General features: G+C 45.9%; 1 protein-coding gene across 5 annotated transcripts in view; it reads right to left on the bottom strand.

Annotated features, from left to right (window-relative positions):
* Nucleotides 1-8,621, bottom strand: part of KIAA1549 (KIAA1549 ortholog) — a 152,142-nt gene extending 143,521 nt beyond the window's left edge. For all 5 annotated transcript variants that reach the window (XR_012586362.1, XM_074582036.1, XM_074582058.1 and 2 more), the window contains exon 1: nt 8,355-8,621. Coding sequence is in view for 4 of the 5 variants with exons in the window: in XM_074582036.1 (XP_074438137.1) it covers nt 8,355-8,475 (121 nt within the window). In the remaining variant the exon portion in view is untranslated. The remainder of the gene's footprint in view (nt 1-8,354) is intronic.
* Between the last annotated feature and the right edge of the window lie 4,122 nt (nt 8,622-12,743).

Genomic DNA, 12,743 nt, shown 5'->3' with positions numbered 1-12,743 from the left:
ACTCAGCCACTTCCCAGTCACCAGGTGGGGCACCCGCTGCCTCTCAGCTACTGAGGAACAGAAGCTCTGCATCCTCCCTTCAACCTAGACCCCAGCCATGCGCTGCACTGGCCCGCAGTACATACAACACAGGCAATTGAAAGATTTGGTCTGGCACTATTTATTTGCTCAGTCTCCCAATTATCTTAGGACCTCTTCCTTCCACCTTCTCTCCCTTCCCTAAGGGCAAGGGTAAATCCTAAATTCTGTGCCAAGGTGAACAAGTTTCCACCTTGCCCAACTACGCGTTTCACAGAAATATTAATAAAGTGTTTTGAGCACTAATACTGCCTCTCTTTCCATCCCACCTGTTAGATATATAAATACTAATAATTCAGTTGATGAATAAAGAGAAGACATGCAGAATCACATCCACACCGTTTACTTGTACCTGTCCTGTCAGTGATAATCTATGCTGTATTATTAAATGTTTAAGAAACTGAACTTTTACTGAGACTAACTTAAAAAAAATAGTGTTTCTCCTGCCTGTTATTACTAAAGATACAGTCACTATAGCAAGGATTACAAAATATTCTTTGAAACCTTACAAAACCGTTAAGCCTAAAAATCAATCATTCAAAAGTTAGGAAGTGTCATTACTAAGGCTACCTACGAAATCCTAATTCAGCTTATGACACAGTATTAAACTATACAACCACAGATTGTTTCTTCACTTGAATAGCACAACAAAGCTTTCAGTAATGAACAGATATTGGCCCCAATGTTGCACGTCTGCACATAAATTACACTATTTATAAAATCTCACAAAAACAAAATTGCAAAATATTTCAGGAGGTCATCTACTCCATCCTTCTACACCACTGTGGAATCGCTGTTGCAATCCACTTCTGTTAGATCATTATACAAGCTGTTCTTACAACTCTGGTGACAGATTACATTATTGCCCCAAACCATGTATTTCAGGGTTTCATTATCCCCACTATTAGAAAGATCAGCAGTTAGAAAACCTGTCTTGTTCACTGCAATTCGTCTTTCGTTTCTTTTCTTACTCAACATAAACAACTGTTTATTAGACTTCTCTCTGTATTTATCTTTTATATGTTTGAATAAAGTCCCATTCACCTGTTTTTTTGTTCTAGATTACCCAACCCAAATACTCCTGTGATCTGAACTCTCTCCAGTAGCCTGTCTCCTCCTTAAAGGACAAGGTCCCATATTAGACACAGCATTCCAGCTGGAGCTCTTCTGCCACTGAAGAGAAGGAACAAGTTATTACACAGGATATACCAAAGACCGTAACACATGTGTTCATAGGTTCCAGCACCACTGTGATCTTGTTGAATCACGTTCTGTTTGTGACCCGCGATAAACACCAGATCCCTTCATATAGCACTGTTGCATTGCCTATTCCCCATCCTACAGCTGTGCACGTTTTCAGCCCCTTCAGTAAGATATTATTATGCACTTCCCTTACTGAAAAGCATCTGGATTTTCAGGCCCTTCTTTTACTGTTTTCCAGCATTCCTCCCTCCTCCTCCCCTTACTTGCTGGTGAATTTTAGCCTCTTACCTCTATTTCAAACCACAAGACCAGACACACTGTCTTCACCAGATGGCTAAAGCCAATTGAAAAGTCTATACATGGAACTGATTTATGGAAGAGAAGTTTCTCTAAATCAGAGGGGAGAAAGGAAGAGGACTAAAAGTTTGTGCGTGAAGAACAAGCAGGTAGAGGACGTAGGCTGAAACTGCTAAAACTGAAAGTGAGCAACAAACGTCAGGAACCATAAATGAATTCTTTTTATGAATAATTTTTTTAAAAAATTAATCAAACAAAACCCTACTACCCTTAGATACAGCACAGTACTTCTTCCCATCTGTAAGAGTAGTTAACTCTCACTAAAAAAGTCTCAATAGGTAAATGCATACTGTTACACCACCACCACCTGTTACTTTCTATTTGCTTATACATAGTTTATTTCTTACACTTCTTTCCTGTGCATTCAAGTTCAGCAGACATCCAATATCATCCACTGGATCTTTACTGTTCTAAAGACAAAAGTCTTTGGCTTTCTGATTAACTTTTCTTTTGTGCTCCCACTACATGTGAACATTGCACGCTATTTTGAAAATCAATTACATCTAAGAAATTACATCTTACAAATGGTGAATCTAAGAAACAAGATCGAATTCCATGTGCCCAATTTGAAACATTAATGAGTATTTAGAATGACAGACACAACATCTATTCAAGAACAGCTCCTCTTGACTTCTTTGGCAGCTGCAAGCACTCAGCATTTCTGCAACACAGATCCCTGAGGTCTCACATCCAGTAAATGAGGAACACACAGCTAGTGACCACCTGTGGGAGGCTTGGTTTAAGCAACTTACTCAAATCACTGAAACTCTGCAACAGCAACACAATTCATTTGTCTAGGACAGCACTTAATTACATTAACAGTGAAACCTTTATTCAAACTTCCCTGTCGCTCGCCTCATTCATTTCACACCTTCGAACATCTGCTACAAAAGAAGCAAGAGTCCTGTAGATAACTTCTTCATTTGCTATCCAACACTTATTTGTCCCCAGAGCAGGATCCGTTTTGTATGCTGAATGCAATGCGGGTCCTGTCTGCACGTGGGTATGTATGTGTACAGATATTTATGTGCAGGTGCCTATATAGCTATAAATATTATCGATATGGATATACACTTTGTGATCACGTGTGAGTATAGCTGTACCATAACTTACAGGCACAGAAGTATTTTAAAACTGCACAGGTTATTGAATGTCAGTACTTCCAACTTGCTGATTTTTGCCTTTGCAGTCTCCATATGCCACTAAAATTTCTGTGGAGGAAGTTTTCCAGTTCTTAAAACAAACTCTGAAAAACACTTCTGCCACAAGGCTGAAACATGTGTGTTCATGAAATGTTCAAGGAGTAGCAGCAGATTATCATGCTCCTGACAGAAGAGGAAAGGGCTAATACTTTGAAGCCCTGGGTTCTGTGCCAAATTCTGGAGTAAGTGTCCCAGAACAGTGGGGCACACGCTTCTCCATTGCTAAGTTCCAAGCCTGATGCTTTCAGCCACATATCTTCCAGTCTTGTCCCAGTCCCATATCTCCCCTACTTCTGATTCCTCCTTTCAACATCATTTTTTGGAGGTTTATTTTCCTTTTTTTAAACCAAGGCCATCCGTGTTTCCCAGTGTGCTCAACCTGCTACCAGGCTGCACTGCTTATTTCTTCTAGGATTAATTCCTGCATTGCAGTTTCCCTAATCCACAGACCTATTTCCCACTCCTGACCTAATGTCTTACCTCCCAGTCTTCGTGCCCTGCCAGTTCCAGTTTCTTTCATCTCACAAACTCTCTTGCAATTTGTGTGTGTCTTCCCCTGCTACTCTTACAATTCCTAGATTTCTGCATACATTTCATCAATGAACAGTGACCGGAAAAGATCCCTAAACCCTTCTCTTACTCCTGCTGCTTACCTAAATGCACGTTCCATGCTGGCTCCTTCTAAAAGCCTTCTGTTTTCTGTCTTGCACCTAGTGCAATCAAGTACCACCACCCAACACCGCACCATAAGGTAGATGCCCAAGTGCCCCTAAAAGAAAGTAAAGCACCCCATTATGTAGCACAGACACATCCTTAAAAACACAAGGCAGGCAGGCGCCAGCTCTCAGTCCTAAAGGTCAATCCAGTCCCCCTTCTGAAATAGCTTAGAATGACTTTCACAGGGAAGTCCAATCTTTTTTGGGCTATGGGAAGCACGCTTAGCATGTTTGCCCAGGTGGCACACATATTCCCTGGTCAGTATTAATAGGTAAGTGAGGTTCTAGGAGAACAGGCTATATCCAAGTTTTAGCAGACAAAAAATGCATCATCTCTACCACAGCCATGTGTGCCTAAATTCAGTTGTTACAAGCTTTTGAAAAAAATCACTTTCAAAGCAGAAGCAGAGAAAACATCCCCTTCAGAGCAGACACAATCTGCCAAAGTTTAACTGCATGCTCCAAAGCATAAGGGTATTAAAGTTGTTCAGAAAAGAAGCTGGCAGAACTCAAAGCAGAAACCATTGTTTTCCTCTTGCCGCAACATCAGAAGTAGCTGAACTCTTTCAACTGACATTTCATAAAGAAAAAAAAAGCTTCAGCCCATAGCAAAATGCACAATTTACAAAATTTCAATTGCATTAAGTTTGTTCTCAACTCCACTGCAAAGCAGTAATATTTCTTAACAAGCATCTTATAACATTTTACAGCTTTAATAAGAGCTAGCACAATCAGTCCAGCCTACAATTTTCCAGTATCTATTCTGTGCATTTTACATGCAATTAGTTACACTGATGTAATCAGTTACGTGACTACTGATGGTCAGTCATATCTTTTTCCCCATCTCATGCATTAGGAAGAAGACACCACTAATCCATTGCTCTTATGAAAGGTTTTCCCTTAGTCTTCCAAAACAGCTATCTCCAATAACACCAACAGCTGAAAACACAGCACATATAGGGAGTGTCAATCAAATTTGTTATTGAGCTCATATGTGTTTAGCAACCACTAAAGAAAAGCACAGGAATATATGACTTCTAAAGGGATAAAAAAAAAAAGAGACATCGTATCTTGCAACTCCAGAGTGCAAAACTGGCTGTACTGACAAGGCCTCCGTGAAAATGTGATTATTATATATGAGCCAAAAAATAAATTAAGTCTGCATCGTTCATTTAGTACTACCATTCGACTTAACTTTGGGGTTCCAAGACAAAATTTAAAAGACAACTTGTGCCATTTCCTTATGGCTTTCTACTTATACATAGGTTCCCACGACACACTCTATTTAATAACTCTTATGCAATTAGTGTTATTCATACTGTATGCCACAATGGGCCAGGCTAGAGACACACTAGTAGTTAAGGACATCATCCATAATAACTCTTACGCAATTAGTGTTATTCATACTGTACGCCACAATGGGCCAGGCTGGAGACTCACTGGTAGTTTAGGATACCATCCATAAACAGATTTACTTTCACATGAAGGAAAGCCATGTCTCCCACAGCTGAAGTGAAACTGCATTATTAAGAAGCCTAATCTGCTTCACTTCTCTCCCTAGCAACTCCCCCTTCAACACCCACATTCTGAATTGAGAAATAAGAGCTGGGTTGTCAGAACCTGCCACTTACCACAATCATCAGCTTCCCGAGACCTCTTGGAAAAGATTTATGCTGCAGCAAGAATCACTGCTCTTTAATATGTCCAGTTCCTGAAATCTATTACCCAAGGTAGGTCAAAGCCTACTTTATTTAAGACATGCTATATTTCAAGTCCCAGCCCTGCCTGAGAAGTCTAAGACCTTGCTTCACAGAAAACAAATGTCATTCACAAAACAGACACAATTGAACAAAAAGCTGCACTGTCCACTAGCTTGTTCAGCATTCTAACTTCTTGAAAGAACATGCAAACAAAAAACACGTTTCCTCTGGCAAGACTACAAGTGTAGCTTGTAGACACGAGGCTGACATAAATAAAGCAAGCAGAGCATAGAAAGCAGCCTTAAAGGGAATCCTCCAACCATATGGGTCTTCCATGAAAATGAACTGGAAGCAAGCTTGACAAGCTGAACTGGCCACAAGAGACATGATGCCAACTCAAGTGTCTGCAACACACTCATGCAATTAAGTTGAATAAACAATATCCTGCATCTGTCCCATAAGGCAGCTACATCTGATTCCTTGCCTGACCTCCACAACTTGTCTTTGGTCCTTGAGTCTCCAAGGAGACTCACCACAGACTTTTCTAAGTCCGGCACAGAGCTCTCCTCTCTCCCATGAAAACAGCACAGCGAGACAAGATAAATCCTCCTGATTGTCAATGCGGGAGTTAACTCAGATTGTGCAATGGAACAAAAGCGAAAACACAGCCTGGGCTAAGCAGTATGACACTCATGGAGCCTGACCAAAACCATAGTTCACAGAGGTGCTCAAACGCATACGTACCTTTAGCACACTAGCAGCCTATGCACATCCTAAGAGTTTAGCATCTGCTTAATTGTGGAAGCTGAAGCCCTGACTCAGCGACATGTGACTTCAGTGGGAGCTGGATCAAGCATTCCAGAATCCAAGTTGATTTACTACTTAATTTTCTTAAGTACTGATGTTCACTTTGCTATTTCAACTGCAAGCAAGTGGCTCTAACAGCCATTCTGCTCTTACTGTATGCCCCTTTTCTGCATAACTCAAAGCTGTAGGAGTTTGCTCTTGCTCTTCCCTAAACTGGGCAAGACCAAATGGCATTGAAAAGCAAATGAACTGCACCCAAGAGAGATACTCAGGGAGTTGTAAATCTGTTGAGCAATTATGTGAATGTTGTCCAAGCCTACTGCAAATGACCAGTACACATCTCTTCTGTTTCACACCATCCATTATACCATCAAAACATTTCAAGGCTAAACAAAAGATTAGGATAAAGGCTGTGTCCTAACTTTTTAAACATTATGGGCCTAAAATAGAGAAATCAGACTCCTGACATGCTTTCTAATAAAGCATTTCACCTTAACCAAAAAGGAACAAAATATTCTTGTTCTCTGTAACCTGCAGTCTTTAAATCTCTGTGATCAATGGACCATTTCTAAGATGTCTACGAAAAGCATCCTCTGAAAAGCGAGTTTGCTCCTAGTATGCTGAAGTTCATTGTACATGATTCACATGCCCAGTGGAAAGAGAAAACATAGAGGACTTGCAAATCAAAACAGCTTGAAGGCTCCTGCCCTAGACGGAGCAGGAAAGCATGGCTTTGGGCAAGATCTGCTGTCTCCAAGTGCTCTCTTCCAGCAGCCTAAGCATTGGCTAAGTTACATAATATTTCTACTGCTGTTTTTAAGTTACACAAGGATGCACACCATCACACAAAAGTTTACCGAAATCCCCAGCATTATTTAATTAAGAACTATTAAGTATTACACAAACAATTAAACAAAAGCCTTCATTGACTTACTATGAAAATCTAGAAAAAAAACCACCAGCCATTCTGTTAACCTCAGAGGGGAAAAAAATCCCAAGCAAATCTCCAACTTATGAACCTACTGCTTTGCCTTCTCCTATTTGTACGCAAAGCCCTTTATATTTAAGAAAAAAAGAATCTCTGAAACTTACTCGATTTTATTAACTGTCACATAGATTGGAAGTGCAACATATCTTGTTGGCTACAAAGGCAGCTGGAGCAGAGCATAATTTCCCTGAAAAGCCAACCAGCCACCATCAAAACACAAACTACTTTCTGAAGTAGAAATAAAGTATTATTAAAAAGATAAGCATGTTTTATAACATCAAGGCTTCTTAAGCACCCAACAATAATCACCGCAATTCTCATGTTTAAATAAAAAGAGTCAACACTAGTTGGTCCACTGCACTGAATATGTTAATGCTGGTTCTTATCACTTATCAGCAACTTATTGACATTCATAAAAATGTATTACTTTATACCTGTTACCAAAAAGAAAACCTGCAGTCACAGCAAATTGTTCCTTTCTGTAAAATGTTAGGTTTGGGGTTTTTTTTTATTAAAAAAGTACTAAAGACGACCCAAGAGGTGCTATGGGAGCAGAACCAAATGAGACATCTTTGTGATTAAAGTGTCTGCTTAACTACAGACTAATTCTGATGCCTGGAACCACTAGAGAAAAGAAGGGGGGGGGGGGGGGGGGTCGCCGATTCCTGGCTCTTTTAAAATACCTACTGAACACACACCACCCTCCGAAGCCCGAACAGTTCTCTCCACGCACGAGTCACGCCACGGCTGTGCTTGGGAAGTAACACGTTCCGCGGGGCTCTGATGCTTCCTAACTGGAAGGGCGAAGGAGAAGCGGGCTGCCCTGCACCCCGCAGGTGCCGGCACCCCCAAACTCCCTGGGCACTCCGGCAGCCGTAGGCGAGGGTGAGAGCGGAGGGGAGGCTAGGACCGCAACTCCGGGCCGGCAGAGGCCAACCCCCACACCCCAAACACCGGGTCCCCCCCGCCCCGAGAGCTCCGGGACAGGGCTGCCACCAACACACACCCCTCCTCCCCGCACCGCGCCTGGGGGCTGCCCCACGGCCCCAGGCCGACAGCGGACACGCCGGCAGGGCCGCAGACAATGCGCGCCTTTTCTGGCGGGGCTCCCCCGGCCGCGCCGCGCGTGGAGGCGGCGGCCCCCGCCCGCAAGCACCGCCGCATTGTTACCGGCGCTGCCGCCCCCCGCACGCGCCCGCCAACGGACGCCCGCAACGGCTTGCCAACAGCCGTTCGTCCCCCTCCCTCACGGCCCGTCCCGGCACACCTGCCGCGGCCCGGACGGCCCCCTTTGTTCCCTTACCTGCGGCGGGCGAGCCCCGCAGCGCCGGCACGGCGAGCAGCAGCGGCAGCAGAGCGGGCAGCGCCGGCCGCCAGCGCGCCGCGGCCGCCGAGGCCACTACGAAGCGTGTCATCCCTTCCATGGCACGGCACGGCACGCCGCGGGCCCGGCGTCAAGTCATCCCGGCTCCCCGCGTCCCTGAAAAGGGCTGGGCGGGCTCGGCGGCTCCTCCCGGGCGCATCCACCGCCGGCGGGGCTGGGACGCCCGGGAGCGGGGGGCCGCCGCAGCCCCCGCTCCTCACGCCCACCCCGTGAGGAGGATTCACGGGGGAGGGCAGCGCCGCGGCGCCAGCCGCCTCCCAGAAGCGGCGGGAGCGGAGAAGCGGCGCCCCGCAAGCGGCTCGGTTCGGGCCCAGAGAGTGGAAGGCGGAGGGGAAGCCCCCGCGCTGCGGGGCAGCTGGGCTCCTCGGCCGGCCGCGGCGCTCGCCGGGGTGGCGACGGCCCTTCACGTGGGAGGAGGAGGCTGAGGCGGCAGCCCCGGCCCGGTGCTCGCTCCTTCCTTCCCTCCCTCCCTGCCCGCCCGCCGGCGACGCGCTAACCCCAGCAGAGGCCGGCCCGCGGCAGCGAGCGCAGCCGGGGCCGCCCGCCACCTGCGCGCGCCCCGCGCGTCCGCGTCTGCGCGGGGGCGCGCCCGGCACGCCACGCCCCTCTCGGCCCGGCGGGGGCGGTGGGGAAGGGGAGGAGCCAAGGGCCCGCGCCGCCCACCCGGGTCGGGGTGGGGTGAGGCCCTACGGCCGCCCCCCTCCGCGGCGGCGGGAAGTGCTGAGGGCTCGGGTGGCTCCGGGGTGGCTCCCGGCACCTGGCCCCGTGATCGGGCCCGCTCCCGGTTTGCGTGGGGCAGTATCCTGACTGCACCCCTCCTGCCATGGCAGAGCGGGGCCGGCAGGCTGGTGGCCCCGTCCCTCTCGGCCCACTGGCCAGGCCCGGCGGTGACCGGGAACAGGCCCTCCCTTCCCACAGAGTTTTTGGGGTTGAAACGATAATGAATGTCCCAGCAGAAATGGAGAAAGGGCAGCAACGTCTGGACATCCAGGCAGCCTGAGTGTCGCTCAAGGGGATCAGAGGCAAAAAGAGCAGGGGCACCCTTTCCCCACAGGGCTCCTCCAGAACCTGGCTTGCCTCAGGAGCACAGACAGGGCCGGCACTTGCCCAGGAGCGCCAGCCACAGTTGGGGAAAGGTCCCACAAAAACGTAGGGCTGGGGTCACCCAGTTTCCGGCTGTACTCACAATAAAAAAGGTTAACGGTACATCAGGGGACTTCCTAACGCCAGTCTCAGTGCCTGCCGGTCACCACAGATACACCTCGCTCCCGAAAGATGGAAGGAGCGAAGGATCCGTTCTGCTGACATACAGAAATAAAGCAATACCTATAAGCTTCAGCTTTTTGTCATGCAATGCACAGCACGTCATATCACACTGACAGCAAAGGAAAATAATCCATGGCAGATCCTTGGCAATGTAAATAAGCAAAGCTGAAATCAACCAAACTATATCAGCAGAAGATGTGGCTCAATAGAGACACGGCGGGTAAGGGGAGGGCATGAAATCTGAAAAACCTGCTGGTTTTAGGCTAGACGTTTTCAGGGTCAAAAAGTCCACGTCCTGTCTTTGGCGAGGTATCAAAGACAATCACTATGATGAGTAGTACTTCAGGCTTTCTAGCACAAGACCTATACTTTCATTCTAAAAGTCTCGGTCCATATGATATAATTTTCCTTCGTTTTGGACAGCGGAGGGATGTTTCACAGGAAGTTTCATGGGTGATTACAACCTATATCTTAAAATGAAACTGAAAATCTAAGTTATAACATCCCATGTAAAGATGTTAAACATTGCAAAAAGAAGACCACAGTGGGACAAAAAAACAAACCCATATTTTTTAAAACATCTGACAAAATCTGAGTGCGTAAAAACTTGCATAACACCCACCTTTTTTTTTTTAACATGAGCAAATAACAAAAAAAAAAAATAATCAGGGTCTGGAGATTGTTTCTGTTATATTAAATTGCTGATAGAAAAGTATGTCTTTGATATTCCTTTTTATTTACTAAAAAAAATGAGATTTCTCTTTCCCAGGACCCATGAGGAATCAAACAGCTGAGTTTCGGGGGTTTTTTTGCTAATACCCAGTCCCCTAAAACAGCTCAGCTCAAAAGAGCACTCTTTAGTCTTGTTTTTATAGCGATGTACCCACGTTTTGTGGATACGTGCCATGTCGGGTACTTCGTTGCTGCCATCTCTCTGTTTCTCTTCTCCTTCCCAGCCTCTTTTGCAGGTCTGCAGCGCAGGCTAAACAATAGCCATCAAAGTCTTAAAAAAAACCCCGCTTCATTCCAACATGCCTTCATTGTAAGCAGCTCTGCGCACCCCTGTTTGGCATTGGAGTGTGCAGTTACCCGCTCTTCCTGTTCGCAAAATGTGGTTTTCCTTTTCTGTTAATAAGCTAGCCCTCAGAAGTACTCAGGAAGTGGATAGGAATCCATCCCTGCCTCAGGTTCGGTGGGATCTTTGGCAGTTAAGACCCTTGGAATACTTAATTTCAAAACATATTTCTGCCTATCATCTCCTTCACTGAAAGATAACATGTTACATCGTCATCCTAACGGTGCCTCCAGCAACAGAGCACGCAAGGCTGCCTGTAGTACATTTCAGACTGCCTGTAGATAATTTGTTTCACCAAGATCCAAAGGTGACTTCCCCAGACTAAAGCGTGAGACAACTTCTCTCACATTTCTGAGATGTTATCCATAATGAAATCCACCGCTACTGCTAACTTATTCACTGTCTCATCTAACAAACACGGTTTCCTGCTCCAGTTCCCGGAGTTCAGTTCACCAAAATAATCTTCCTATCTTGCGTTTGGGTTCATGTTCCCCAGTTTCAGTGTCTGTCGAGACTGAACTGGTATTTGTGTTATTTCCCTGCTTCCTGGGCTAATTTAAGAACTGTCACATTTGATCGCATATTCTCTATTCCCTTGCAGTTTCACATGTTCCACCAGACATCTCCAAATTAAACTCCCGTTGTTAAATAACAACCGGCATTGAAAGAGGACCCGTGAGGCAGCTACCTGTTGTGCTACAGTTCGCCCTCTGTTTTGGTCTGCTGTTTCCCAGAAGGTGTGAAGGAATTTCACTACTCACATATGATCCTCTGTCCTGCTTAGCCACCTCTTTCACTGGAGCCATACTTTGGGGAAATGCTTTTGCAATTGTAGCAATTAGACACTTTAGTGTCTTTGTACTGTTGTTTAGTTCCTTTAATCCTTCTTGCAGTCCTCTTAGTCCCCCTTTTTCTTGGAAAACCTCATTGTATGTGGCAACCTGACTGACCTTTAGTTCACACATTTGTCTTGATTGTAGAATCATAGAATAGTTTGGGTTGGAAGGGACCTTTAAGGGCCATCTAATCCAACTCCCCTGCCATGAGCAGGGACATCTTCAACTAGATGAGGTTGCTCAGAGCCCTGTCCAACCTGACCTTGAATGTTTCAGGGATGGGGCATCTACCACCTCTCTGGGCAACCTGTTCCCACGTTTCACCACCCTCATTGTAAAAGAATTTCTTCCTTATATCTAGTCTAAATCTACCCACTTTTAGTTTAAAGCCATTACCCCTTGCCCTATCACAACAAGCCCTGCTAAAAAGTTTGTCTCCATCTTTCCTGTAGGCATCCTTTAAGTATTGAAAAGCCACAATAAGGTCTCCCCGGAGCCTTGTCTTCTCCAGGCTGAACAACCCCAACTTTCTCAGCCCGTCCTCACAGGAGAAGTGCTTCAGCCCTCTCATCATCTTCATGGCCCTCCTCTGGACCTGCTCCGACAGGTCCACATGCTTCTTATGCTGAGGACTCGAAAGCTGGATGCAGTACTCCAGGTGGGGTCTCACCAGAGCAGACTCACAAAGATTTTACAACCAAGTACAGGGTTTTTTTCCCCAGCTTTCCTTTATAGAGCCTTCAGCTATTTCTTCAGTATATTTCTCCTCATCTACCAGAAAGTCCTGAGTACAGCAGGAATACTGACAAAGGACAGGGATTTTTTGGTTACAGCTTGAAGTATGTCTCAGCCTGTACTTCCCTTTGTGCTTTCCTTGCGACGACTTCAGGCTCTATCAGTGCATTCTCACCACCTTCTCTCTCTCTGGTCCTTTTCACCTGTTGCAGGTGCATAGATAAAAGGTGCTACAGAATAACAAGCAAGAACCTCACTCAGATATCCCTTGAAGGGACGACATGCTGGGATTTGTGGTGGAAGCTGTGTTTTTCCTTTCCCTTTGGAACAGCAAAAAAACCCCGCCACCTTACATGCTTCTAACAAGTATCTCAAGTAAAAAATGACAGTTACTTA

The sequence above is a fragment of the Larus michahellis genome, chromosome 1, assembly GCF_964199755.1.
Source record: "Larus michahellis chromosome 1, bLarMic1.1, whole genome shotgun sequence".
Taxonomy (NCBI): Eukaryota; Metazoa; Chordata; class Aves; order Charadriiformes; family Laridae; genus Larus; species Larus michahellis.
The sequence above is the reverse complement of the archived record's forward strand: the minus strand, read 5'-3'. Positions and strand labels throughout refer to the sequence as shown.